At 55.3% G+C, this 27,647-nt stretch overlaps 1 protein-coding gene across 18 annotated transcripts in view; it reads left to right on the plus strand.

Moving 5' to 3' along the window:
- Window positions 1–27,647, plus strand: part of AFDN (afadin, adherens junction formation factor) — a 111,964-nt gene that overhangs the window by 81,663 nt on the left and 2,654 nt on the right. For 10 of the 18 annotated variants that reach the window (XM_069599354.1, XM_069599360.1, XM_069599357.1 and 7 more), the window contains 11 exons: window positions 1,180–1,266; window positions 10,946–11,011; window positions 11,160–11,233; window positions 11,605–11,723; window positions 13,089–13,283; window positions 13,890–13,981; window positions 14,279–14,464; window positions 15,718–16,635; window positions 23,247–23,381; window positions 25,578–26,010; window positions 27,535–27,619. In XM_069599354.1, coding sequence (XP_069455455.1) covers window positions 1,180–1,266; window positions 10,946–11,011; window positions 11,160–11,233; window positions 11,605–11,723; window positions 13,089–13,283; window positions 13,890–13,981; window positions 14,279–14,464; window positions 15,718–16,635; window positions 23,247–23,381; window positions 25,578–26,010; window positions 27,535–27,619 — 2,390 coding nt within the window. The remainder of the gene's footprint in view (window positions 1–1,179; window positions 1,267–10,945; window positions 11,012–11,159; window positions 11,234–11,604; window positions 11,724–13,088; window positions 13,284–13,889; window positions 13,982–14,278; window positions 14,465–15,717; window positions 16,636–23,246; window positions 23,382–25,577; window positions 26,011–27,534; window positions 27,620–27,647) is intronic. The other 8 variants (XM_069599366.1, XM_069599370.1, XM_069599368.1 and 5 more) reach the window with 3 other exon arrangements.

A 27,647-nucleotide genomic window follows, 5' to 3' on the forward strand; every position in this document is an offset into this window, starting at 1 on the left:
TTAGCTGGTGACCGCTGCCACACCAGGGAGACCACAGTGACTGTGCCACGCGTGCCCGCTCTTAGCTGCTGTTGAGCTAATAGCAGCAATTTCTAGTTTCCAAGTTTTATAGAAAAACAAGCACCTTGGATGGAATCACTGATTTTTTTTTTTTTTTTCTATCTTTCTAGTTTGTTTATGGATCCCTCAGTCGATTTCAGGTCCTGATGCTTTGTAGAAGCTTTGTCGCCTGATCTTACTCATTTCCCTTAAAATATTACCATACAGACTTTGGTTCCAAACAGACAAGCTGTGTGTCTAATCACTTTTTGGCAGCATGCCTTTATACTTACATGTATAATTAACTGAATTCCCAGCGTGTGGGCCTCTTCTTTACTTTGTTAACCTGTTCACGTGAGGCAGGACATACGTAGACCATGTGACTTCTGGGGATGGCTTCCCTTTCTCATTGTGGATCTGTTGGGAACTGGCCTTATTGGGCACATACTTCGTCCCTTCTGCTTGATTCCCCCACCACAGGCCTCACATAGGCACGCTGAGCTTGGGGCCCGCTGCCTGAAGGCTGAGGCAGTGTATTTTTGCTATTGAATTTTCACAAGATAGATTTGTGGTGGCTCAAATGGTAAAGAGTCTGCCTGCAGTGTGGGAAACCCAGGTTCGATCCCAGGTTTGGGAAGATCCCCACAGAAGGAAATGGCAACCCACTCCAGTACTCTTGCCCGGAAAATCTGTGGACAGAGAGGAGCCTGGCAGGCTACAGTCCGTGGGGTCGCAAAGAATTGGACACGACTGAGCAACTTTACTTTTCACAAGATAGAGAGACGCGAGAGCATGTTTGTTATAACTGTCCTCCCCCTGGGTAGTATAGAGTAAGTTTAAGTTTCTTCAAAAAATGTCCAGTAATTTTGTTTTAAAAGATAATAAAGTAAAATTGTAATGTTGTCTTTAAGACCAAGTTTTTCTTACATGGTAGTGATGCCAGGGTTGTTTTGTTTTGTAAATTAAGGTGTTTAAATAGCATGTAAACGTTTAGCATTTGTGGTGATTCTCTTGACGGCTCTGGAGTCGAGAAAGAATATGGGGTTTCCTTTACCAGGTCACCCCATCGAGGCGTGGTCTTTACTGCTTCTGTTTCTTCTTTGGTTTCAGCCCTCATTAAACTTCTCTCTTCACCCCTAGGCACAGCCTCTGCGTAAAGAACCTGAAATCATCACTGTGACCCTCAAAAAGCAGAACGGAATGGGCCTTAGCATTGTCGCTGCAAAGGTAGCACGGGGTTGGGGCGCGGGCTGCCACCTTCTGTCCCTTAAGCCTGAGTCAGCGGCGTCCCGTTCCGCATCTGGGGACCGGGCCTGGGAATGAAGTGCTGTGCGCGTGGCGTTCTCGGGATACCTGCTCCAGAGCCCGTGCATGGAGGGGCTGCTGGGCCCCTGTCCCCCAGCAGGCTCGGGCTGCAGGGGGCCACTGGGCGCCCATCCAGACGCGCGGCGTGCTGGGAGCTACAGCGAGGGAGCTGTGCCCCAGTCGTGTCCGGGGGAGCGGAGCGGGGAGGGGGCTTCTTCCCTTTTAAAGACACTCAGTTCGCAGGTGGAGCCTGCTCCGCAGAGGGTCAAGGGTTTGAAACAGCAAGGGGACGGTCGGGAGCTGCGATCTCAGGGCAGGGGCATGTGGGAGGACTAATGTGCCAGGCCTAGAGCCAGGGGCCGGGGCGTGGCAGCAGGCGTGCTCCAGGGCACGGCAGCCCGTCCAGGCAGTCCCAGGCCCTGTCCAGGGCCGCCTGGCCCAGCCCACTGGCCGGGACTCAAGCTGACCCCTTCCGAACAGGTCCTGAGCGTGGTGTTCGGGACGCCGGAGTGGGTGGGGCGGGCGGGAGCAGGCAGCTGCAGGCCTGGGGGTGGTTTCCTGTTTGCTTGTGTTGGATACGAGCGTGTGGAACCCAGAGGGCAGGAGGCAGAGATACAGGCTTGTGCTGGCTTATAGGTGCTGTAAAGGCAGTAACTCAGAGGCTGTGCCCCAGCAACCGGGCAGTGTGCCATTCTCAGGCATGAAGGCATATGTTGGAGTCTGTTCACCTGTGGGCTTGACTGCTTGATCGAATCCGCTTTTCTCCAGCCCAGCTGTAGTTTCTCCGGGACTTGCAGGGAAAACAAGTTGTGTGCTGTACACACGCTGCGAGGCAGCGCTCTGCTGGTGCCCAGCGTGGGTCTGTGCCAGTGGGCCCACCCTGCCCCCCGCTGGGCCACCTTGGAGCCCTGGGCGTGGCTGCAGCTCAAGCCCCGGGAGAAGCCTGGGGGCCTTAGAGCTGGTCCCCGAGGTCACACGGTCCCCTGTCAGCCCATCTTGGATTCACCCCGTAGCCCCGACTGGAGTCTAGGTGCTGTGTTTTTCCCTGTGAGCTGTCTGGGCCTTTGTGTCATTATTTGGCTCCGTCCTCTGCCTTCCCAGTCAGCCTGTGGCTTCGGGACCATGCGCCTGGAGGGCTCTGATGTCAGCCCACCGGCGCCCCTCCCAGCTGCGGCCACTTTATGGAATCCAGATGCCGTGGCTCATCCGCGCCGTCCACGCTGGAAGCCTGCCGGGGGGCTGAGGGGTCGGGGTGCTGCCTCTCATTCAGCTGAGGGCCGGCATGGCGCTTCCTGTTCAGTTTGGATTTTTAAAATAGAAACTGTTTCCTCCTTTTTATTTTTCTAACTCTTTTTAAAGTTTAATAAAGTACAAAGTAAGCGAGAATCTGAGCTGCCTGGTTACGTAAGAGCCTGAGGTTGCCGGGGCGCTGGTTGGAGTTGCTCAATGCCCGCGGTGGCCAGTCTTCAGAGACCAGCTGTGTGTTGGCCGTCGCCACCGCGGGGACCGGGCAGTGGTGGTCCGCCTGAGAGTCCATGTGCCCGAGAGAGATGTGGTTCTCCGTTGTCGGGAGAGCAGAGCCTGCGGTGAGTCTCCTCGGGGCCCCGGTGGCCGGTGGCCGCTGTCCACCCCGCGAGCTGCTGCAGCCTGTTGGCGACGCCCGGCTCGGGGAGCTCACGCTCACACCCCGGGGTGCTGGCTGCTCTGCCGCGGCTTCTCAGGGCTCGGGGAATGAGAGGCTGCTCGTACTTTATACGGGAAAAGGACAGCTGTGGTATGGTGGGTGCTGTTGGAAACAGTGGTCGCAACTGCTGTACAATTGCTAAGCACAGACACAACAATGTCCACAAGGCAGGACGCTGGCCGTTCAGGTGGCGTTGGCTGCAGGCTTTGTCCACGGCCGGTCTCTTCTGCTAGCGTGAAAGTCACAGTTCGAAGGGTGCTCGTTAGGAGGTTTTACTGTTTTACTAGAAATGAATGGCTGATTGAATCTTGCTTGTGGTCTAACTGTATCTAGTATTGAGTTTTTAAAATTTTTAGTTAGCTTAGAAAAATTGCTGTGCCTTAGAGAGGAGAGGGTGAAAGCAGTGTTCACGGACGCGTCGCTTCCTCCCCACTGGACCAGTGTGTGTGAGCCTCGCTCAGTGCGTGAGGCTCCTGGGCCTTCGCACGTCCTCGCCGGGAGCCGGCGGGAGCGACCACATCAGGACCCGGGAGGTGCTCAGCTCCTTCCCTGGAAGCGCAGGGGGTCGTGTGACGTCCCCACACGGCTGCTGCTTCGGATCTGGACGGTTTGTTTCTGTTCTCACGGTGAAGTGTGTAAACAAGGCTTTTCCCTCTGTTTGCATTCATGGCCTAGGTGCACGTTTCTTGGGTGTCTGACACACTGACTCAGTTGCAGGACTGAAAGACAGGAATGCTAGTTTTCTGAAGCAGAACCTCCTTTCCCCTGGTGGTTCCGTAGAAAAAGACGGTGTGGGGTGTCCGGCTGCAGGGCCGTGGTGGGGGGCCCCTAGGGATGGTCCTGAGAGCCCCGCCCGGGGCCAGGGCTCCCCGCAGTGGCATGCCTGCCTGGGCGTCCGCGCCCTCACCTCCCTCTCGGAGCCCCAGACACTCTGAGACCCTCGGGAGGCTGCACCTTCACTCTGGAGACCCCGCCTTGCACCCTTCAGGACCCCATGGTCCCCTGCAGCCCGTCTGGGGCCCCAGCATCGGAGGCTGTGTGGGCTGCCTCCTTTCTGTCCTGGAGAATGGGGAGGTGGATGGCGTGCTGCTCCTCGCTTGCGCTGCACGTAAACAGGAAGCAAGCGCGCAGCCCTCACCTTGCAGGCAAAGGGGCGCTCCCCTCTCGGGGCCGTGCAGGTGGCCAGGGTGGGAAGTGTCCTGGGCCTGCGTTTTGACACCAGTTGTCTCAGAACTGAGGTCACTCCTAGCAGAGAGCACAAGCGAGGCGGTGTTGTTGAACCTCTAGTCTGAACCTCAGTTGTTCATGGATTAGAACTCCGTCTGACTAGCAGCAGACGGACCCCGAGGCGGCGGCGGCGGAGCATTGTCCTGACAGCCGGGCGAGCTTGGACACGCCCGGCTCTTAGGTCATCCCGGCCCCGGCCCGTTTCCACGCCTGGGAACAATGGGCTGGGTTCATGCTCTTTGGCTGGCAGCTCCGTCTTCCTTCTGCTGCTGCCTTTTTTTCCATTTTGGATTGTGTTGTAATGATGTTTTTATGCTGTTAGTCATATCACACTCCCACGCTCAGTCGGAAATTGCAGCTGGAATGTTGGGAGTGTGGGCCCCTCTGACAGAGTCTCTGAGTGGGAGGTGAGCGCACCTGCACTCCAGTCTTTCCCAAGGTGCCTGTGAAGGTAGAGGGGCGGCCTCCTCCAGACTCACGGCCGTTCCCTCGGAGCGCAGGGCAGCTGCCCGAGAGGTGCGCACATCGACCGTGCTGGGAAGTACGCGTGGCCCTGCCGGTGTCCAGGCGCCCCCGTCAGCCCCGCCGTCCCCGCGTGCCTGCCCCGGGTAAACTCAGGTGAGGTGCCGCCCTCCCCCTCCTCCTCCTCCTCGCAGACTCCTTCTCGGGCCTCCTTTCCCTCCTAAGGGAAAGGAAAGCAGCTCCAAGATGCATTTTCAGATGAAATCCTGGGCTCACACGGGCGTGCCCCTCGTGGTTCCAGGTCCGAAGTCTGGCTCCCGACCTCCTCCTGTGCCCTGGCTGGCTCGTGCGGCCTCTGGCGGTCCGTCCAAACCCAGATTGCGCAGCCAGAGGCTGGCAGCGGCTGCTGGGCTGCCTGTCACCCTCAGCAGCCTCTGGGAGGGGGACTTGGTATTTACGTGGAGTTAAATTACAAAATAGCATCCAGTAGGAGTTGTCCTTCCTGATACACGTGGAATACATCACCGCTTCCCAGAAGGGAGTTTTTAAAAAGGAATTTGATTTGTATTCACATGGGGAGTGGGTAATTCTGAACAGTGTTTCATTCTGATTTCATAAATAACAAGCAGACCCAATAGGTAAAAATACAAATAGACCAAAAACACAGTGATATTTTTTCAGTAGTAAATGCAGTTTAGATCTCTTTAGGCAAGTAGTTACTGAAATTTCTTACACCGTGCCTTTAGTTATTATACCGTGGTTACTCTTCTCACGGTTGGAAATCAAGGTGTGTAATGTTAGAATATATGTTGCGTTATGGGAGGAGTTTGTTTTTACACAATTATCTGCATAATTACGGATTTATTGCTAGTATCTGTGGTTACTCCTGACATAGGTTTACTGTGAAAAGCTTAGTTTTGGGGTAACATCGTCCTGTAACTCAGGCCATGTAGGTGAATCGAAGTTTCCTATTAACCGCATTAAAACACTGAGGGAAGCTGAAACCGACAGTGTGTCTCCCTCAGTCGTGATTTCAGTGTCTCTCTGTTGCTGGAGAGACTGTAGACGCTTCCCACTCAGTCTTTGGAGTTGGGGGGACTTTGCTCTGGACTCCGAGTTTCAGTCGGAACGCACCCACCCCCGCACCCTGGCCTCGGTGGCGGCCGACACCAGCGCTGACGCGGCGTCGCCAGCGTCTGGAGGCTCTCTGTGGTCCTCTGTTGGCTGTTGGTCGGCGCTTAGGTCCTCATCTTTGTGTTCTTTTGATGACAGGTGGGGTGCCTTGATTTAGCAGCAAGAAGGTGTAATTTCTGGGCCCTATTTTTATGTGTCAATTTAAAAAGTAGAGTTACCAGCAAATGAATTTTAATTGTGTGCATATGTAAATAGAAGAGGAACTTAGTGGAATTTGTTGAATACTTTTTTTTGTAAGTCCAGTCTTACTGGGCTAGTGTGTGCAGTATTGTATAGAACTAGGACACGAGTGGTTTAATGCTTCTGAGAGTAACTTGGTGTTGCTGAATCTTCTACCGCAGTCTGTAGTAGTTTTGTTCAGATGAAATGCGGCTGGTGGCGAGAGCGCTCAGCAGTGTCAAGGAACACCTCTGTCCTGGTTCCTTCCAAGAGCTGACCTGCTCCCAGTTCAGATGGCGGTGGGCAGGGGCCAGGCAGAGCTCACCAACTCCCTGTCCCCTGGGTCCCGGGGTCGGTCCAGCCAAGCCTGCCCTGGCCAGACTGAGGTGCTGGGTCACCTTAGCCAGGCGCTGGATCGAAGGTTGTGGTCTTTGGGGTTGAAAGGGTGTAATATATGTACTGTTGATGTAATGTATGTATTGGGGTTGGCTAAAAAGGTCGTAGCAGCTCACAGAAAGCCTGTGATTCATCTGTACACTAGTTGCAGTTACACATTTTTATGGTCCGTTTATAACTGTGAGCGACACGTGAAATACGGGTAAGACTCGAGTCGGCAGAGACAGGCGGGAGCCTGGCCAGAGAGCAGGGCGCCCCCCAGGGGCGGTCACTGCAGAGTCGAGCAGGTGTGCGGGCATGGCGACACGTTGACAGACGTGAGACACACAGAGAGAGTGTGCCAGGTAAACAGTGTAAGGTTGAGGCCACATTTGGAAGGCTCAGATGCCAGCCAGAGGTTGGACACCTCTTAGACTATTACCCTACCCCCAGGAGTCTTTTTAAGCAATCATATTTCACTGTGCTTTCTCAGTGACTTTTTATTAAAGTCAGTTCTTATGACCAGCCTTAAATAGACCTTTTAGATGCTAGTGGTCTTTTGAATTGAGGTCCTTTTTTTCCTCAGATGTAAACCTTTTGTCACAATGACATATACTTATAAATTGAATTTATTTGGAATTAAAAGGAATGACTGTCACTTGGAGTTTAGATAAATTCCCATCACGTAAAAAGCAGTGTTTCTCATTGCTGGGGTGCTGTCCCTCCGAGGATGGCAAACGGTGTCAGAAATGCTCAGGGTTCTCGCTTCTGCACCAGGAGTTTGCGGGGTCATCAGTATTGTGTCGTCAACTCACCGATAGTGGATTAGCAACTGCTCCGTAACCTACTGGTGTGTTCATTCAGGCGGCATCTAGATCAACCACGTTGCCCTGGCCTGACTACAGGGGTTTGGGAGCTCCCCTGGAAGGGAGCAGGGGAGGGCCCTCTGTACCGACCTCAGGAACAAGGGAGGTGCCGTGGGAACACGAGTGAGCCGGGGCGGCGGCGTGCCTGGGCAGGTGGGGAGAGTGGGTGGGCTGGTGAGCCCAGGAGGCAGATGATCAGAGGATTCGGGCTGACCTGTTGCATCAGAAGGCCGTTGTGTGTGGCAGGAGCATGGCTGAGGGGCGGAAGGGGGCACGTGGCGGTGTGGTGGGCCTGCACTTGACGTGGGTGCCCCATGCAGGCGGCTTCTGCTTGCTTACAGGCAGCTGGCCACCTCTGGGGGCAGGGGGCTGCCTGCAGGAAGAATTTCTTAAGGCAGGTTGGATAGAGGAGCCAGTGGATCAGCCTTAGGAGAGTGTCCGTGTCTCGCCAGGACTGTTCTGAAATTCACAGTGTAAACTGGTGCTTGTTTACGGATGTGACTTCAGTCAGATTTTCCATAAGGCTGTCAGATATCTATATTACAGGATCAGTTGCTTGCATGTTTAAACTTAGATTTATTAAATTTTACATTGCATGTGACGTGTGGTAAACTACCTACTTAAAGACACGGTCGGGTTCAGGCAGTGTTCCTGCTGGCCGTGGTCCATGCGGAGTCCGCGGAGTGGAAGCTTGTGTGCTGCTCTAGGGTGGCATGTGATGGCCGGTCTGAGTGGAGTGGCGGGAGCAGGACGCAGGCGTGGAGCGCGGCCATGGGAGCGGGGCGCTGCAGCGCACAGACGCCTCACGGACGGGTGTGCAGCAGAAGCGTGCTCGCCAGGCCTCGGTTTGTTAGGGGACAGGACTGGACTCCTGCTGTTTGCTGTGTCATTCCATTTTGTGACCTTAGAAAGATTAAAGTTTTTCTTATTACAGCTGGCCTAAATAAATGAAATTTTTCCTTTGTTAATAATCCTCTTATAAAGTATACCAGAAATGGGGGAGGAAGTCTTGATGTGATTGTTATAAAATATTCATTCATATTAAAATATCCATACATACTGAAAGTATATATTTGATATTTCTTTTACAGCAGCCTTACTAGAAATACTATGTTGCTGGTATTACTGCTAGAGATTTCTTTAGTCATGGATGGTGGTAATTGATTATCTCATTAAAAGTGCGGTTCTTACCATTTAAACTACAAGGACAGTATTGCACTCCCCAAGAGCAGTGCTTGTGACAATGTAGTCTCTTCATTCGCACTGAGACCTGGGCGTCTGAAGTTTAGAAATGTTGCTTTTCTATGAGTCGGATGGAGAACAGAAGAAAAAAGTAATTATGCATTAAAAGCCTTAAAAAAAATCTGGTTTAGTTAAAAGGGCATAATGGCAGGAAAAGAGGGATTTTCGGTGCCCCATCAGAAACAGGGTCTGACAGGCGCAGAGAAAGCCGCCTGAGCGGGAGCTGCATCGGAGCCGGGGTGCTGTCTGTCTGCGTGTCTAAGGAGGTGGGGCGATGCAGGCATTCTGTGACTGACTGTGGGATGAGCGAAACTGTTTTTCAGACAGCTGGATCAGGTACCGAATCATGTATTACACAGAAGCACAGAACAGTGTTGGAGAAGCCGTATGATCAGGTTGTGTGGGAGGCGGGCCCTAGGGGCTGCCCTGGAGGTGGTTCCCCTCAGCCGTCTGACGCTGAGCCCAGCCCAGGTTCAGGGAAGACCGTGCTGGTGTCATTGAAGGTGGTTGGAAGCTGTGTCTGTTGACTCTTGGCTAAGAGATGGGCTCAACTTGAGAGAGTTGCCAGTATTGAGCGATTCATTCATCGTGTGCTCAGTCGTGTCCGACTCTTCATGGCCCCGTAGACTGTAGCCCGCCAGGCTCTCTGTCCATGGGCTTCTCCAGGCAAGAACACGAGCGGGTTGCCATGCCCTCCTGCAGGGGACCAACCCGACCCAGGGGTCGAGCGCGGGTCTTCCGCATTGACAGGCAGATTCTTTCCCACCGCGCCACCTGGGAAACCCATCGAGTGACGATACAGACGCGCGTCTAAACGTGTGTGTGTGTGTGTGTGCACGTGTGCGTGTGCGTGCGTGTGTGTGTGTGTGTGAAGCCTCAGATGTACCCCCAAAGTGCAAGTTTTCCCAAGTGCCCCAGTAATTGCACGTGTGGCAGAGGGGCCTGGCACAGGCGGGGGCACTGCGCCGTGTGGAGGGACCGCTCGTGTGTCTGGACCAGACTGGAGACCAGTGACGAGGTCAGGGCAGACGGGCAGAGACGGGTCTTGAGGGGAAGAGTCAGGAAAGCGGGGGGGCCTAGGGGCTGCGTGGAGCGTCTATGGAGTCCGTCCGCGGGTGTGTAGGCACGGGGGTCTGGGGTGGGCTCTCGGGGGGCGGGGGGTGCTGTCGGCCTCACAGCAGGGTCTCTGCTCAGTCCTCCCTAACCAGGAGCCTCCAGACGGTCCTTGGCCCATTCTGTTGACCAGAGGGGAAAGGGAGTGTTCACGTGGAGATTATGGAGTTCCAGGGCGCTGTAGGAAAATGTGTCCATTAAGTCGTTTATCAAACCATCTTTATAACTTTCTGTGATACCTTATATTGATGCTTTTGTGACACCATAGGTTCACAAGCCAAGAAATACGCTCAGCTGTAGGATATTGATAGAAACATCCAGTGGCATCCATACCTCTGCATGCCTCCTCTGGGCGGGGCCTTGTAGCTTCAGGACTTCCTTAGCATTATGGCACACGACCCTTAAATGGAGGCAATGTGGAGTATTTTCTCCAGTTGTTTCTGCCGAAGTCCCTCTCGTCATTTGCAACAGCAAGATTTTTCTTGTTTTGAATTTTAAACTGTGTGTACAGAAAGAATAGGGCCTATCAAATGGCTCAGTGGTCAAGAATCCGCCTGCTGTGCAGGAGACTTGGGTTTGATCCCTGGGTCAGGAAGATCCCCTGGAGGAGGGCATGGCAACCCACTCCAGTATTATTGCCTGGGGAATCCCATGGACAGAGGAGCCTGGCAGGCTGCCATCCATGGGGTCACAAAGCGCTGAACAACAGCAACAGTGAAAGAGTAAGGGTGTGAGGGACGCGGGTGAGCACTAGAGCGCAGACCCCGGGTGAGCTGCGTGTGTGCTGAAGTGATTATTGCGCGTGTCTCAGCACAGCTCACCCGCTGGGAGAGAGCACGTCCCTGCCATCAGGCTGGCGGGTCTTTGGCAGTCCACCAGCTGACTGGTAATTGACTGAGTGTTCAGGAGTGAAAGAAAAGTGAAAGTGAAGTAGCTCAGTCGTGTCCGACTCTTTACAACCCCCTGGACTGTAGCCTACCAGGGTCCTCTGTCCATGAGATTTCAGGAGTAATTTTTCTTAATCTGAAAACAAAGTAGGTACATTTCCTGTGAGTTTCCTTATATTTACCCAAGTGTTCATTCTACTAATACACTTTTTGCATTTCTAATTTTCATGTGAAAACAAGAGCTGAGAGCTTCATTCCGGCCACCTGTGCGCACATTTCTCTCTCCTCTCTGTGTGCGCTCCGGTCACCTGTGCGGGCATTTCTCTCTTCTCTCTGTGTGTTGTGTTTCTCACTGTGTTTCCAACGTGGCGTTTTTCCTCACCTTTGTTTAGGGCGCTGGTCAAGACAAACTTGGGATTTACGTCAAGTCCGTTGTGAAAGGAGGCGCCGCAGACGTGGTGGGTATATGGTTGTTAAGGTGAAAGCCCCCAGCGTGTTGCGTGTTTGTCAAAAGGTCAAGTCTGAGTGTGCTCACCGCTGGCCTCCTCCCCCCCTTCTCCCCTGCTGTCGCCCCCTCCTCACCTGCCCATGCCTTGGGGTGCTCAGGACGGGCGGCTCGCCGCAGGTGACCAGCTGCTCAGCGTGGACGGACGGAGTCTGGTGGGACTCTCTCAAGAAAGGTACCATTTATTTGTTTAAAGATGACAGTATGCACTTCTGGTGTGTAGTTCACATTAAATTTTGGAATTAGAAGACAAAAATCCACGCTGAAAGCTGTGCCCTTCCTCCTTCAGAGGAAAAGACCTAGCAGAGTGTGTGCTTTACTCTGAAAGGCGTCCTTGCCTCCAGCGGGTGCTGCAGTCTCTGCAGGTCGCCTCGCTGTTCTCAAGACAGCGAGAAGAGCTGTGTGCAGAGTTGTCCTCAGAGGCAGGGCGCCTGAGACCCCGGCTCAGACTAGCAGGGGCCCGTGGGGTGCAGCCCGCTCTGACCCTGGCTTGCCCTGGGGACGGGGGACCTGCCCACACTCTCACCCTGTGACCTCTCTTCCCAGGGCGGCAGAGCTGATGACAAGGACAAGCTCCGTCGTGACGCTCGAAGTAGCGAAGCAAGGAGCCATTTACCACGGCCTCGCCACCCTGCTCAACCAGCCTTCCCCTATGATGCAGAGAAGTACGGGGGGCGGAGGGGCCGTCTCTTCACGGGCCGCGCCTGCCTGCTGCGGGCCGGGCAGCCGGCATGACCTCTTCCAACACTCACAGACCCTTCGAGGCAGGCCCTGTTGTGTTCATTGTCCTGATTCTAGAGAAGAGCGTGAGGACGAGCACCCTCGAGCACGGAGCCCAGGATGGCAAGCACATGGGTTCCCAGGGCCCAGGCTAGGTGTGGCCAGCCGGCCTTCAGACACGGTGCTGATTTATTTGGTCTCCCAAGAGCCCCTCACCGCACCTGCGCAGGCCTGGTGACTGTGGGGGACCCCAGTGTCCCCCATGCCAGCACTCAGGGAACTCGGTCTATCGTGAGTGGAAGAATGATTTTTCAGCTCTGACAGGCAGACACAGGATGTGAGGTGTCCAGAGAACAAGCAGAGTTCTCTCCTGAAGGACTGTTCATAAACAGTTAGGTCAGGCTCACATGCTCTGAGACAGGACATGATTGTTACAGGGAGAGTCTACTTAAGAGGTCAATTTTTGAATAATAATTTGCTGATAAGAATCGTGGTTTTGTAGGTACATCAAAAACCTCAGAAAAAAGTCAATATAAATGTCAGGCTTTTTAAAGAATTAGTTCAGAAACCAGGGGAAAACCGTTCTGACTCCCATTATCTTAGAAATTGCTGTCTACTTTGCATTTCCTTGGCTCACCGTAGGTGAGCAGGTCGGTACCCTGGGCAAGCCCAGGGCCTGGCCTCGCACTGGCCTCATCTGGCTCGCTCGAGAGCCTGGGCTGCTGTGGGTGGAGACAAGCAAAAGGCACGGCCTTCATATACAGCACTATTTTCTTTTTTTTTTCTTTTTTCATAGCATAATACTTAACGTATTGGTGTTCTGATTCCCAAGTTTATAGTCATTTAAAAGAAGCAAGCTTGATGATGAGTTAGGAATCACTGAGAGAAAGCGTTGGAGCCAAACGTCAGGGCTGTCGGGCGGCAGGATGGCAGAGCAGAGTGTAAGGAGTGAGTGACCCCAGCAGATGAGAGCAGCTCAGGAGGAGGATGCCCTGAGTGAGCGAAGAGCTGATGCAGGCTTTATAAGTGCAGGAGGGATGTTTGCGCTTCAGCGAGGATGTCCCAGTGACGGTGGTCTTGTCCCTGAAGAGCTCTGAGAGCACTCTGCTCACCCGTGTTGCTTTCTCTGAAGCCCCTTCTAGAGAGTCATTAGACAGACTCTGCTCTCCTGTAAAAATACCTCATTTCTGCTGCTGAGAAACCAACTTACCCGTGGAATTTTAGATGTTGGTAAATCACATTGCCTTTAAACAGTATTTAAGATAGAATCGAGAACAAACGATAACGTCTTGAATGTGTTTTGACTTCAGTTTCAGAGCGCCGTGGGTCAGGTAAACCCCGACCAAAGAGCGAAGGCTTTGAGCTGTACAACAACTCGACTCAGAACGGGTCCCCGGAGAGCCCGCAGACGCCCTGGGCCGAGTACAGCGAGCCCAAGAAGCTGCCGGGCGATGACCGGCTGATGAAGCACAGGGCGGACCACCGCTCCAGCCCCAATGTCGCAAGTGAGGGAGCCCTGTGGCCCTTCCCGAGGCCTGCCCCACACACGTCTGCTCACCGCCAGGGGTGGGGGGGCGTCACTCCAGGGGCTGTCGGTCAATAAAGATTGTTCTCGCCTCCGTAGATTAGCCAACTGGGGTGTGTTTCTCCTGAGGGACGTCACAACTAACGTTCTAACAGGCGCTAAAGGATGGTTTGGGGACCTTGATTCACGGGGTGCCTAGGCAGGTGCACTGACGCGGGCAGAGGGGGGCCGGCCCCCCGCGGGCGCGGACAGTCTCTGTGCTGTGAAGGACAGGTGACAGGAAGCAGCCGGCATAGGAGGCTGTGGTCTAGGTACCAGGTTCACAAAGCCTGACATGACGTCCCTTCTGGCCCTTTGTCAGACAGTTGGAGATGTCTGCCCGGCCCTGGTCCGCACAGGAAACTCGGGGCTCCGGTCCGGTTACTGAAGAGCCCCCACCTCCGAGGGCCCCGGGCTTTAGGTCTGGGCTCCGCTCCTCATGGCAGTGACGCCACCAACACGGGCGCTGCCCGTGTACAGCTCCCATGCCGTGATGTCGGGGGTGCTTATTTAACGCTGAACTTTCTTTCCTGTCTCCCACCAACAGATCAGCCTCCCAGTCCTGGCGGAAAGAGCGCGTATCCCCCGGGAACAGCAGCCAAGATCACGTCTGTCTCCACAGGGAACCTCTGCGCTGAGGTCTGGGCGATGAGCAGGCAGACTCGGGCTTCCCTGAGTGCCTGCGTCCTCTGGGAGAATGTCCCAGTGGTTGTGGCTCCTGAGTGTTTGGGTTTTAAGGTTTTAATATAATGGGTCAATAAGCTTTAAGTTAGTAACTCAGCACAAAAGAAAATGTTTTTATTATTCTCAGTATAGGACTGAACACTTCACATTTTTAACATTTTTAAAAATACACAGATTATATTTTAACACAGATCCCTGAAGTTAAGTCAGCCTATGGTACACACTGCTAAACGCTGCTCCCCCCCTCTGCAGGAGCAGACGCCTCCGCCTCGCCCCGAAGCCTATCCCATCCCCACGCAGACGTCCACCAGGGAGTATTTCACCTTTCCGGCCTCCAAGTCACAGGACCGCGTGGCGCCCCCGCAGAGCCAGTGGCTGGGTTTTGAGGAGAAGCCCCAGGTGCTGGCAGACGGAAACCACTCCAGCGCCGCCATCCAGGTGAGAGGCAGGCCCGGGTGTCCCCCGCCCCCAGGAAGGCCCGAGAGGGCAGACGGGCACAGCCAGCATTCGCTGTAGAGCAGCGCTGGGGCTGCCGCTGCCTCTCTGTCCTGGGCTCTGAGGTCACCAGGGAAGGGCCCTGTCCTGACGTGTGCCGGCTTTAACACACGCTCAGTGTCGCTTAATGAATGGCTGCAGTCTGTGGGGCAAGGTTCCTAGACTGTGGGAGGCAGCCTGAGAGCCGGGATGGTGTCCAGGCACGTGGCTGTTCCGTACCTAGGAAGGCAGAGAAGACCCAGGTCCCGCTGGTGGGGCTGAAGCAGCCCGCGGCTGGAGGAGGAGCAGGCAGGGCGCTGGGGGCCCGCGCCACCGGATCAGAGGCGCTCCACCCACCAGGGCCGGGCCTTGCTCTGTGTGCTGGGCACGTGGCAGTTTCCGGTGGACAGGCAGGGTGACCACAGTGAAGGGCTTTCTGGGCCAAACCCACGGCCTGGGGTTTTATGAAGTTAGCAGCTAACTTGGATAACCATCCATGCTTACTGGGAGTGGCCCCTGCTGCCTCCCCCCCACCCCCCCAACACACACACACCCCCCACACACACACACCCACCCCCACTCCTGGTTTCTGCCTCAGGGAGGTGGCTGTGGCCTCCTCTGGTGGAAGCTGAGCAGGATGAGGCTGTCGGGGTGTTTCCATGTGTGAAAGGTGACCGTCCACCCGGAGAGATTGGGGAAAGAAGTTACATGTTCTCTTAAAAGTAGCACAGTCTAGGCTTGGTGACAATCACGTGCCCCACTAATTCGGAGAGACTGCCCTCCTGGGATCGCAGCGGTGGGGAGACTGTCCTGCTGGGCCTGGAAGGGGTGGGGGTGTCTGCAGTCCACTCGCTCACTTCAGGTGCTGGGGGTGTGGGGCCGAGGTAATCGCCCCACTTGTCCTGGGATCGCAGCGGTGGGGAGACTGCAGTTGAGCTGGGTCCGGCCAGGCCTGGAAGGCCAGAATGGGGGTCTGCCGCCTCGGACTCACGGTGTCAGTCCAGCCGCTCAGCTCAGGCGCTGGCTCCTGCTGCACCCCGTCTGCCCCCGGGGGTGTGGGGCAGAGGCAGTCGCCGCCTGTCCCGGCGTGGGAGTGGCGGGATGGCCCCTGCTTGGGCCTCACTGTAGTTTACCGAACGCCCGCTTCTCCTGGGAGGAACCTTGGGGAGTCTCGGGCTGCCCATGGCTGAGGCGTGCACGCCCCTCTCTCCCTCCAGCGTGTGACCCGCTCCCAGGAGGAGCTTCGCGAGGACGCCTACCACCCCGAGCGGCAGTGGGCGGAGGCGGCCGCGGAGCGCAGGTCGGACGGTGGCGATGCCTGGCCTACCACCCAGGGCTCGTCACTGGGTTCCGGCGCGTCCAGCCAGGAGCACCTAGGGCCCCCCTCCAAAGCGGGCACCCCTGCCTCCACGCTCACCAAGAGCGGCCCTGGGCGCTGGAAGACCCCGGCCGCCTCCCCGCCCGTGCGGACTGACCCGGCCCTGCTGCCGCCGCCCGGGTCCTACGCCGGGGAGGCGGACGCAGACGCGGACTCGCCCCCGCCTCCCGCCGCCGCCACAGCCACCGCCACCGCCGCCCAGGTGCAGGCGGCCGCCGAGCGCAAGAAACGGGAGGAGCAGCAGCGCTGGTACGAGAAGGAGAAGGCGCGCCTGGACGAGGAGCGTGAGCGCCGGCGCCGGGAGCAGGAGCGCCGGCTGGGCCAGCTGCGCACGCCCGCGCCGCCCCCCGCACCTGCCCGCGCGCCCGACACGGTGATCCGCGAGCTGCAGCCGCAGCAGCAGCCGCGCACCATCGAGCGCAGGGACCTGCAGTACATCACGGTCAGCAGGGAGGAGCTGGCCTCCGGGGACAGCCTGTCCCCCGACCCCTGGAAGCGCGACGCGCGCGAGAAGCTGGAGAAGCAGCAGCAGCTGCACATCGTGGACCTGCTGAGCCGCGAGATCCAGGAGCTGCAGGGCAAGGCCGAGCGCTCGGCCGAGGAGAGCGACCGGCTGCGCAAGCTGCTGCTGGAGTGGCAGTTCCAGAAGCGGCTGCAGGAGTCCAAGCAGAAGGACGAGGACGACGAGGAGGAGGAGGACGATGACGTGGACACCGTGCTGCTCATGCAGCGCCTGGAGGCCGAGCGCAGAGCGCGGGTAACGGGCCGGGCGGGCGGGCGGGCGGGCGCCTTGCGGGAGCCGTGTCCCCGGGGACCAGGGCGAGCTGCTCCTAAGACGCGCGGTTCCTGCGGTGCGCGGGGCACTGAACCGTTGCTTCAGCCCTCTCGCCAGCGCTGGTGGAGACCAGTCACTTAACAGCCAGTGGTCACCGTGATGGGGGTGGTTGCTGAAGTGGCCGGAGAGTCAGTGTCTCTCTGGCTGGGTGGGCCAGACTGTTAACTGCCTGGCTCCGCTACTGGAGCAGGAAAGCCTTTGACGGCAGCACCGGGCCACGTGCGCGCCGTGCAAACGGGCGGCCCCTGGTCTCCACCATCCGGGCTCCCCGGGGTCCCGGAGGGGCGGGGTGGGGCTGAGCCCAGCCGCAGCGTCAAGTGTGTTGTCAGCCCCAGAAACAGACTCTGTGGGTGCCGCCCACTGATGAAGGGGATGCTCCTAAACCCGTGAGCCATCGTTTCAGTGGCAGCGTGAAGGTGCTGAGAGCTTAGGACCTTACAGTTTTCCATTTTATGAAAGTAACTTCTGTTGCCTTTGTATCACATAAAACAAGAAAGTAAAATCCATATTAGTTTAGGACACTACAGACTGTTAAAATGCCAAATCTAATATCCTTTGTTGCCCTCTCAGGAGAGCTGTTGACAGAGAAGCACTTATTGGTTAATTTGCAGCAAGTGCTAGTGAGCGTTTTGTGTTAACAAATTTTAGTGATGTTCTTTTTTTTATTTTTTAGTATAATGCAATATTGTGAGAAAGACAGCAAAGGGCATGTCCTTTTTGTCTTTGGATTTTGTTTCCAATTCCCCCCCTGATGCCGTCTGTACTGGAGACCTGAACCAGTGGCTGTGCTGTCAGACCCTTGAATCTTTCCAGCTCAGGATGAAATTCAGCCCTAGACCCTTGGCAGAGTGTGCCCTGAGTGGGCAGTGTGGGCCCTTAAGGCCTGGGACATTACTGCATACACTGCTTATTAGATACATGTTAGCAGACAGACATGCATATGACTTAGTCCAAAACTCAGCTGGAATCTCTCTTGAGAAACTTGTTTCATAAACAAAGGTCTAAATGTTAACTATTACACTGCGTTATTAGGTAAGTTGTCAGGAGTACACCTCCTCAAGAATGACTGCTGCCTTTGACAGAGCAGCTGTTTGATGAGTAATTACTTGGAGCGTAAGACTCCTTTGAGCTGTCCCCACCTTCTGCGCAGCGCCCTGGCCCTGTCCGTAGGCGGAGAGCTGTGTGCCCGTCACGGCTGCCACGCCTGCTGCAGCCAGTCAAGGGGACACGCTGCAGGCGGGCCCCGGGCTCTGCCCCACACGAGCAAAGAAGGCTTAACTCTGAGCCTAAAGCTGAGGTTCATGGTAAACAAATGGGCATGATTAAATTTATTGCTTTGCAAAAAGTTAGAAACCACGTTGCAATATTTCTACACTTACTCTTTTCTCCGAAGACTAAATTTTTATTGAAGGTCTATCAGTTTTTCCAAGTGATTGAAACGCTGAATATTTCAAAGCCTTTTAGTATGAATCATGCTATTTAGAACGTTCTTTATGATAATTTAGTTAAGAATATCTGTTTATCGTTAATTATGTTAAGATTGATATCTTAGTCTCCAAGTGAGAGTGCTAAGGGAAGTTTACTTTTTCAGTTTCTGTGTGTCTTACTAATGAAGCTCGAGTATCTAACACCGTGTGGGCGCTTTCTTGTTTCTGGGCACTAGAAGTCAGTCTAGTCTTGACTTCTCTCCTGGGCTGTCCTCAAGCACCGATGAAGCATGAGAACCGCAGGCGTGCTGATGGCGGATCCAGGTCCTAACGGAGCCTGTTTTTCACACTTCATCTTTCTTTTTTTTCCTTCTCTGTTGCCTGCAGCAGACTGCTGTGCCAGCAATCTCTGTTCTAGATTTGGTATGTTCCTGTTTCTTTCCCTTGGGTCCCTCTTTCCTGTCTGATCTCCTCTCCTCCTTTAGTGGTGGTGGCTTTATGTTTCCAGTAGATCTGGTCCTAGGGGCGTCTAGATCAGGACCTGTATGTAGCTCCCTCACTCTGGAAGCATGCCTCTCAGTGTGTTTAGATGTAGCTATCCTTTGCTCTTCTCTGTTAATTTTAAGTGTTACTTACTGTTTGTTTTTGGTTTTGACCTTTACCCAGTTTTAGTCCTAAAGTTCATACTGTATATTCCTGTGTGCTCATAAACACAGAGCAAACTTCGCAGGGAGTCGTGGCTCATTCGTGTTACATTAGAAGTATGTTTTAAGTATCATTAGAAGCTTAGTTCAGCTGGTTCTGACCTTGTTTGCCAATTAGGATGTAACTGTCTATTGGTAGAGAAAGAGGAATTTTTGGTAAACATTACTGTTTTCTTTTATATCACATGATTTTAACTTACCAGCCATACCAGTACATTGCTGAAAAACACTCCTTAAGAAAAACACAGTCACATCGTACAGTAGCCGTGGTGTGTCTCACGTCCACGCTGGGGAGACTGAGTGGGTTGTAACGGGGTCCACTGTGCTTGACGACTGGATTTCCGTCACTTATGTTCTTACCAGGGTGTCGACGCTGACTCTTAAGTAGCCTTTGTTGCTGGTCAACTTTTAAATGATGCAAGGCCAGATCTAACCATCCTTTGAGAAAAATCTGAATCCAGGCTTGACTTTAATGGCCTTTGCCCCAAACAGCAGCCCTCCTTTTTTTGTTCTGTTTTGCTTTTTGAATTTAAATATCCCGGGGGCAGTGTCACTGCAAAGGGGAACCCCCTCCTCTCCTTGGTGACTGAAAGGCTTGTCTTCTAAGCTTGACTTTTTCTTCCATGAGAGACAGAGATAGGAAGCGTGCTTCTCTGCCTCTGTGTGTGTTAAGGTGTCTGTGGGGAGAGGAAGGGGGGTGGGGGCACCAGTCACCTCCCGTTGTTTCTCCACTTCCCATGTCCTTATCACATGCGTGTAGGCCGGGCCGACCTGGGGCCCCAAGAGAGTCCCATGTCTGTGGGGTGTGTGACAGCTGAGTCACAATTTGTTAGGATGGGGTGCACTGAGATTTTTGTTTCACAGGACTAGTTCAGAGTTTTTCTTTGTTTCTTTAAAGATAATTATTTCTAGTGTTACTATTGACTGTGGGCACCAGGTTTCTTAGCCGGATTACCCTGAAGGTGTTAATGTTATCGCTGAGTTCTTGCCGCGTCCCCAGGGGCAGAGGCGTGGCTGCTGGTTGCTATGGTGACAAGAGAAGCGGAAGGGCTGCCTTGTCTCCGTCTCTCCATCACTCCCTCCATCCACGCCTGCTGCCTCCAGGCCCACGGCCCACGCACCCCGCCTGCACTCTATCCTGTGTCTCCCACCCTGGACTCCTGTGTGCACGCGCCCACCTGACCACTTTGCCCCTGTTCTGAGCTGACTTCCCCCCTCTCCACTCTGCCCGGGTGCTGCCTCCAGCCACGGGAGTCTGCGTGGGGTGCGGGGAGCTCCACCTCGGGCTCTCTCTGTGGCCAGTGTCTCGGCAGCTGGAGGCTTGCCTTGGAGCTCTGGGTCCACGTATCTTCCCCTGAAGAGAAGGGGAAGGGAGCCCTGCAGGCTGAGGGTGAGCGCCCCGTGTTGCCCAGTGAGGGTCCGCCCCCCTCCCCAAGCGCTGCCCCTCACCACCTCGAGCAGATTCCTCTGTGAAGCGAGGCAGGAGCCGCGTTTGCCAGGGTGGGTCGGAAAGTCCCGGCCTAATAATTGGCTGGTCAGGATGCGTCATCGTTCTTGGGCCCCTATGAAGTTCTTTAGAGTGAACATTTTTAATGGGTAGGAGTATAAGACAAGGCCCGCAGGGAGAGAGGCTTCTTACAGGTCGTGTGCCTGTAGTTGCTTTTCAGAGAAAATGTCAGGAAGTAGGGGCTATTTGACCCTGTTTTGTACTCAGATATTTCAGTGTGATTGTCTGCCTTAATGGGATTTCTGTTGTAAATTAAAAGTGTAATAGTGTATTTTTGTGGTACAAAAATATAAACAGAGAAATCTCAGCATACTATTTTTTGTAAGCCCTGAAAATATCTTTCTGGGAAATGTGGGCTGCACCAGTGTTTTAAGAAGTTGGTTCAGGCTTGCATCCTGCTTTTAAATCCCAGCACGATAGTTGGTTTCAGTGACTGGGGTCTGGGCTGGGCTGACTCTCTGTAAGAATTACTGTCTGATCTGTTGAGATGTGTTTCCCCCAGTACAGCTTCCTGCCAGGCTGCTTTGGTAGCGTGCGACTTCTCCATCCTTCAGGGTGAAACAGCGAGCCTGTCTTCTCTCCATTTAGCTGCAGTGTTTATGCGTGTGGCTTGTCATTGGTGCTCAGAGTCATTAACTTTCTGACTTAATTTGAGGTGTCCTCCAACTATTGTGAAACGTGAGGGAACTATACAGTTCAGTGTAGCACCTGGATCTGTTGTTCGGAGCAAATTAAGAGATTGTGTTCTCATTTATGTGTTTTGGGTTTTTAGTTTCTTGTTTACTTGTTTTTTGAGTAAAGCAGAATATTTGTGAAAAACAAAAGTTTGTTTTGAAAATAAAATACCCAAAACAGCTTACCAAATAGTGGAAAGAAACTGCCTTAGTTATAATAACCCTGGTTCACTCGCTGCTTTAAAAATAGAAACCGGTGAACTGGGCACAGGCAGAAGTCTCCTTATAACATCAGGATTTAGAAGAGGAAGGTTTTTAAGAGAAAAACGCTTGCTTTTAGATTTAGTAGTTGTGAGAATTTAAATTATTCTGACTTCTTCAGATTATATTTCTATTTAACGTGAAAGAATTCATTCGCGAGTTCAGTGTATATGGATTTTCTTGCTCGGAACTTGTTTCTAATTAGATGTAGGAAAGGTCAGACGTAATGAGTTGGTTTGTATTTTGTTAGCTAACAGAAGAGTCTCTGTTGCATTCTTGCAGTTTTACCTTCTTCCATACGTTATCTTTCTGGAGATACTTAGTGTGATCAATTGCTGTTTTATTTCGTCACTCTTATTTGGGAGCTGTTTCTCATATCTGTGCTGACGATGCCCCCACTGGTGCTGCAGACGCTCTGGCGAGCTGATCCCGGCTAGGGGCTGTCTCTGTGCCTCCCTGGAGCAGGCACTTCTGCCGGCTTCCTCGTTGAAGTAGGGAGGTAGGGGGCTGTGCCAGCAGAAGTCGCTGTGTCCTATGGGTGTGATGGAGAGACTCTGCTCTCTGCCAGTCACACCTGCTTTTCCAGGTCCCTTAAGGCATTTTCATCCTGTAGCGTACAGGAGGTGTGACCGGGACACTGAAGGAGCTGGAAGCCAGGGACAATACATCTTAGGACTTTGAAGTCCTTAAGAATTTGAATGGATTGAAGGAGAGAGATTAAGTTTGTGTTGTTTGAAAAAGACCCTGAAAAACCAAGATTGGATGCTGTCAGGTGGTGAGTTTGAGAAGAGCAGCCATGCTTTCCGACGAGCAGTCCCTCAAAAATGGCATGCACTCGTGGGAGGTGGACTTGGGGTCCCCGGGCCCTGGAGGCACTCAGACACAGTGGGCGATACCTGGCAGAGGTGGAGCAGGAGAGAGAGAGAATACGGCTTGTCTCAGACTTCAGGCTCAGATTCTGTAAATAAGCATTTAGGGGACACCCGAGCTGGGGAGGGATTCTTAAGGCCAGGATGGGACCCAGAGGGAGTGGATGGCAAAGGGCCCGACAGAAGGAGCCCTCGGAACCTGGTCCCCGAGACTAGGCAGGTGGCCCGCCCCCCGAGAGGCGGAGCTCCAGCTGCCGGGGGGGCCAAGAGTGCGGGCGTGGTTCTTGACCTTCATGGTGGCAGGTGGAATGGGGCACAGGCAGGAGGCAGTCCAGGGTCTCGGGGTTCCGGATGCCAGGGTCCGACTGCTGGCGGCCATGAGCTGGTTTGTGGGTTTGTTCTAGTGTGGGTGTCACCCCTGCTGTGAGTGTGGAGGATGCACCTCCTCCTCTGAGGTGGTTCTGGGGGGCGGGGACAGCTGTGCGGCGGCTGCGTGGCCTGGCCTGCTGTCTGTGCTCAGCTCTGCGCGTGTCGTGTGTGCGCGGTGTCTGCCGCCTGGGCGTGCGTTGTGTGCGTGCGTCATGTACGCGCGTGTCTGTCGGCCAGGCATGTGTTGTGTGTGCGCTGTGTGTCGTGTGCGCTGTGTGTGTCGTGTCAGGGCCGTGCTGTGTCGAGTGTCGTGTGTGTGTTGTGTGTTTGTGTCAAGTGTGTGCGTGCGTCTGTCGGCCGTTCTAGTGTCGTGTGCAAATGCACACGTCTGTCGTGAACGTGTCAGCCATGCGCATGTGTCGTGTGTCCTTTGGCCGCGCGCGTGCATGTGTCTGAGGGCCGTGCGCGTCTGTCGGCCGTGCACGTGTGTCTCAGCCGTGCGCGTGTTGTGTGCGCATATTCATCAGTCGCGCATGTGTGCCGTGTGCGTATGTTGCGTCTCAGCCGCGCGTGCACATGTGTCTAGGCCGCATGCGCGCGCGCGTGTGTCAGCCGTGCGGGTGTCCGCCGGCCGTGCGCGTGTCTATTGGCCGTGTGTGTGTCCGCCGGCCGCGCAGCGAGTTCCCGGGCCGGGGCGCGGGCTGACGGGCCCCTGTCGTCAGTTGCAGGACGAGGAGCGGCGGCGGCAGCAGCAGCTGGAGGAAATGCGGACGCGGGAGGCGGAGGAGCGCGCGCGGCAGGAGGAGCAGCGGCGCCGGCAGGAAGACGAGCGGGTCAGGCGCGAGGCCGAAGACAAGGTCCTGGTCCTCTGAGGGCTGCGGCCCGAGCACGGGCGGGGCAGGGTGGGGGCAGGGCCGCACCCGCGCCGGCCTCCTTGCCCGGCCTGTGGACCGACCCCCACCGCCGTCCTCGGGGCTCGTCCCTCGGGCCTGCGGACCGTGGGGCCTGTGCAGCCGTGCTGGGTGGCATCCGGCTGGTCGCTGGGAAGTGGTCGCGTTGGGGTCGGGCCTGGGGAAGGACAGGAGCCTAGGAGGACAAACAGGATTTCGAGTTGATTCTTTATGAAAGTGACCTGATTCTGGCCAGTGGCCTACAGAAAACGCAGCACAAGGGGTTTCCGTTCCACTTAGTGTGTTCACGGGCAGATAGTCGCGTTGTTATCTGTCTCCAAGGGTCAGAGAACCCTTTTAATCGGTCTTAACGTGACCGCACTTGACATAATCTGAGCAGGGAGTGCAGAACCCCGCCTCTGGGCGTGCTGCCAGCCCTGGGCTCGCTGCCGGACCTCAGGATCCAGGGACAGGGTACTAGCGGTGCCGCCGTCCACATGGTCCCTTCCGTGCAGGCGGGAGCGCCTGGCCGCAGGGAGCCACGTGGGCTCCAGGGGTGACGAGCAGGGCGGGTCTGTGGTGCGCGCCTGTGCGGCCCCTCCACCTCCCTGACCCCGAGTGCTTGGTGGGGGCCGGGCAGTCGTGAGGTGCCCAGAGCATCTGGGCTTCGGGGAAGACCCCGTGCGCTTCAGTGAGCCCTCGGAGGAGGTGGACCTCCACAGTCTGAACCCCCAGCCCCGGGTCTGCGGTGCCCACTTGCCCTGCACCTCCGGCCACCTGGAAGCAGCGCTGTGGAGAGACGGCCGGGCCTGTTCTCCAGATGGGGAAACTCTCCGTCATTGGGGTTTTTGCAGCGTGCGTTCTCACAGCTTGTGGTCATGCCAGATGCACTTGTGTTTGGGTGCCTGCTTCTGTGACTAAGTGCTCCACGCAGAAAGAAGCCAGAGAAGCTGTTTTTATGTAGAATGTCCAAAATGGGTGGGCTGGCTCTGTCACAGGAGGACCACGCACCTGTCCGGCAGAACGACCTCATGTGGCTGTGTGCCCTTAACGTGACTGAAGCGTGAGCTGTGGTCTCTCCCCGAAACGTCACCACCCGAGTGGCGTTCCTGGAGCGCTAGGCCTCCCTACGGCTCTGCTCAGAGTCCGCGGAGCTCGTTCAAATTGGATCTCCTCTGTGAGGGAACGCTCACTCTGTGTGGAGATACAGTGAAATGCTTTTCCTTTCGGACGGCTCAGCGCAGGGTGAGACGTGGTCAGGGCTGCGCGGAGGCTGGCATGTGTGCGGTGCATTCCCCCGCCCCGGGAAGGCAGAGCTCGGACTGTGTGTGCTCACACTGTGTGTGCGTGTGGGGCGGGGGGTGAGCCGGAGCACACACAGAGACGCGGGGACTGGAAGCGCTGCCCCGGTGCCAGCAGCTCCGCACCACCGGCTGCCCCGGGTGCGTGCGCGCACTTAAAGTGCAGCCCCGCGCCCACCTCAGCTTAAGGCAGGTCGTCTTGTTTGGTCTTTCCACTCCTTTCTTCACTTTTGTTTTTGGGTTCTGAAACCGTTGTCAATCTTTAACAAAACTGTGCTGGTACCTTTTTCAATGTGAACGCTGTCAGCTGTAGTTCGCGCACCTAGATGTATGTCAGAAGAAATGTACAGTATGTGTCAAAATACACTGGACCGTCCGCTGCTGTTGCTGTTGTGCCTGGCTCTCCGATTTCCTGTCTGGCAGGGAGACGCAAACTAAGGGCTGGGGGACGCGTGTTCGCTGGTGCTCACCTTGGCAAGAGACAGTGTGGGTTTCCTATTATTTTCGATTCCCTTTGGTCACTGGAAACGAGCCAGGCGACTTAGGCCTGCCCTTCTTCTGCGCACCCCGGGGCGGGGCGGGGGCTGGCCCTCCGCAGGTGCGCCAGTCAGAGCCTAGTTACTGTTCGGTGGTATCTTTAAACTCAGGAGCAACAGGTAAGTGAAAATCCCACTGAAAGAAGAGGCGCCCAGGGTTCATTCCTGCTTCCGCCTGCTTCTGTGTCAGCGGCTCCGTGTCCAGGCCCAGCTCTCTGCTGCCGTGACAGTCGCTGGCGCCTGGGGGGACCCTGGGGCGGACCCCCCCTGCTGCCCGCTGACCCCCCCTGCTGCCCGCTGACCCGCCCTCTGTCTCCCGGCCACAGAGGCGGCAGGAGGACGGCTACTACAGCCGCCTGGAGGCCGAGCGGCGCCGACAGCACGAGGAGGCCGAGCGCCGGCTGCTGGAGCCCGAGGAGCCGGGCCTGGGCCGCCCGCCGCTCCCGCGCGGCTACGAGCCCGCCGGCCCGCCGCCGCCACCCCAGCGCACGGCCTCCTACCTGCAGACACAGGCCTTCTCCCCGGACGCCCTCTACACTGCCAAGTTCGTGGCCTACAACGAGGAGGAGGACGAGGACGACGAGCCGGCAGGTCAGGACAGGCCCTCCGGGCGGAGGGCGTGCCCGGTCTCCGACGGCATCTTCCTCGCCGGCCCTTTCCGGCCACCCCCGCCTGGCGCCAGCAGGACCGGGCCCAGGGCCAGCCCGCCCCTGCCCCCTCCCTCCAAACCTGGCCCCGCCCGGCCCAGCCACGCCAGAGGTAAAGCCGGGGCGCCCCAGCCCCGCACCGCCAGACCGCGGCGCGCTCCCTCAGCACGGCCCCTCTGATCAGCACTGGCTTTGGAATCCGGTTCCGATCTCGGCGTGGGGGGTGATCTGCTCCACCTGCAGCCCTCCTTCTGTGCTCCTCCAACTCCCGTTTCTCCGCTCTGTGGGTGGCACTCAGCCCAGACTGTCTGATACTCTGATCAAAAATTCTGAAAATTTTAAACAATTGATTTTTACTAGTGGGAACAAGCAAGTATTCCTCAATCAAAACTCAAAAGATGAAACACAACGTCTTTAAGGCAAATTGAAGAAAAAACATAGAATTAAAATGGAAGGTTTTTCACTCTGCCAATAACTTATCTAAAGGTCGAGAATGGGTTACTTTAAATTAGAGAGGTCTTTCTGTTTCATCTTTGAGTTTTGGCAGAGGACCACTCCTGTGCCCTGGTTGTGGGTACCCCGGCTGACTCACAAGCAAGACGCAGTGCCAGGAGGGGTGCCGGGAGTGGCCAGGCTCCTCGGACGCACCCCACACGGCCATGGAGAAGACGCCTCTTTATAAGGGAGCGAAGGAGCACAGGCTCATCGCTGTAGCCCATGGAGAAGGGTCCTTTCAGCCCTGACATGCTGTGGTCGTTTCCTGGCCTGTTGAGTCCAGGGTGCAGCACTCAGTGTTTGCTGAGTATTTTGAGCATTTATTACCCTAACCTAGGTCATAATCTTCGAAGTGTGAAGTTTTCTTGCTAACATTGCAGTTAACAGGAGCGCGCTAGCACTGATGGGCGCCTGTGATTCCGGCCGTCTTACCCTTAGTGGGGCTTTCACGTCATGTTTGGGTGATTTAAGGCTTTTACGGGCGTCATCTTTCCGATCTTGGGCAGCACTCCTCAGTGAGTTGGCAGGTGGCATTGCTCACCCAGTTACCGGCCAGCTGGCCCACAGTGCGGGGCCCCAGGCCAGGCGTCTGACAGCCCACTGTGCTGCCTGGGGCCTCCTTTCTGGCCAGTGATCTTGTGTCTGGGGCATTAGTATCAGACCTTAGGGAGTTTTAGGACCTCTTCTTTTTTCCACCCCGACAAATGTTTTAAGATTATAGCCATTTATTTTGTGGGGAAAATTCAGTAACTGCTCTGAAAAGGAACATTTGCTCCCTGTGATCCACTGAGAAAGCTCTTAGTGTCGGGGTGTCTGAAAAATTTTGCCATCTGTGGATTTTTATTGTGAATTTGTGTCAGTTACACATTTTACCTGATTTGAACTTTCTGGTTATTACTCCCTTAGACTTATGTTTCCCCTAATAGTATGGCCGCGGGCCAGGTTCCCGGCACCTGCGAGGGCCGTGAGGGGGTGCTCAGGCCACCCAGGGATGTGATTGAGCGTCTGCCACTGACTCGAAGAGCCTCTCGCGGCTTCTTTGTCAGGACTTAGGAGGCCCTGAGCACTGCGTCTTCACCGTGAGTCTGGTTCTGAAATAGGTCCGGTACTTTAACCGTGACTTTTTGTTTTTACGGAAAAGGAACGAACTCTTACGTGGGACCTGCTGGAACGGGTTTTGGAGCCCATGATGTTTATCGGGACCCGAGAGAGAGACCGCCTAAGAGGTACTCACTGAAGCTGTGCTGTGCGGCT

This window comes from Ovis canadensis, chromosome 8, assembly GCF_042477335.2.
Source record: "Ovis canadensis isolate MfBH-ARS-UI-01 breed Bighorn chromosome 8, ARS-UI_OviCan_v2, whole genome shotgun sequence".
Taxonomy (NCBI): domain Eukaryota; kingdom Metazoa; phylum Chordata; class Mammalia; order Artiodactyla; family Bovidae; genus Ovis; species Ovis canadensis.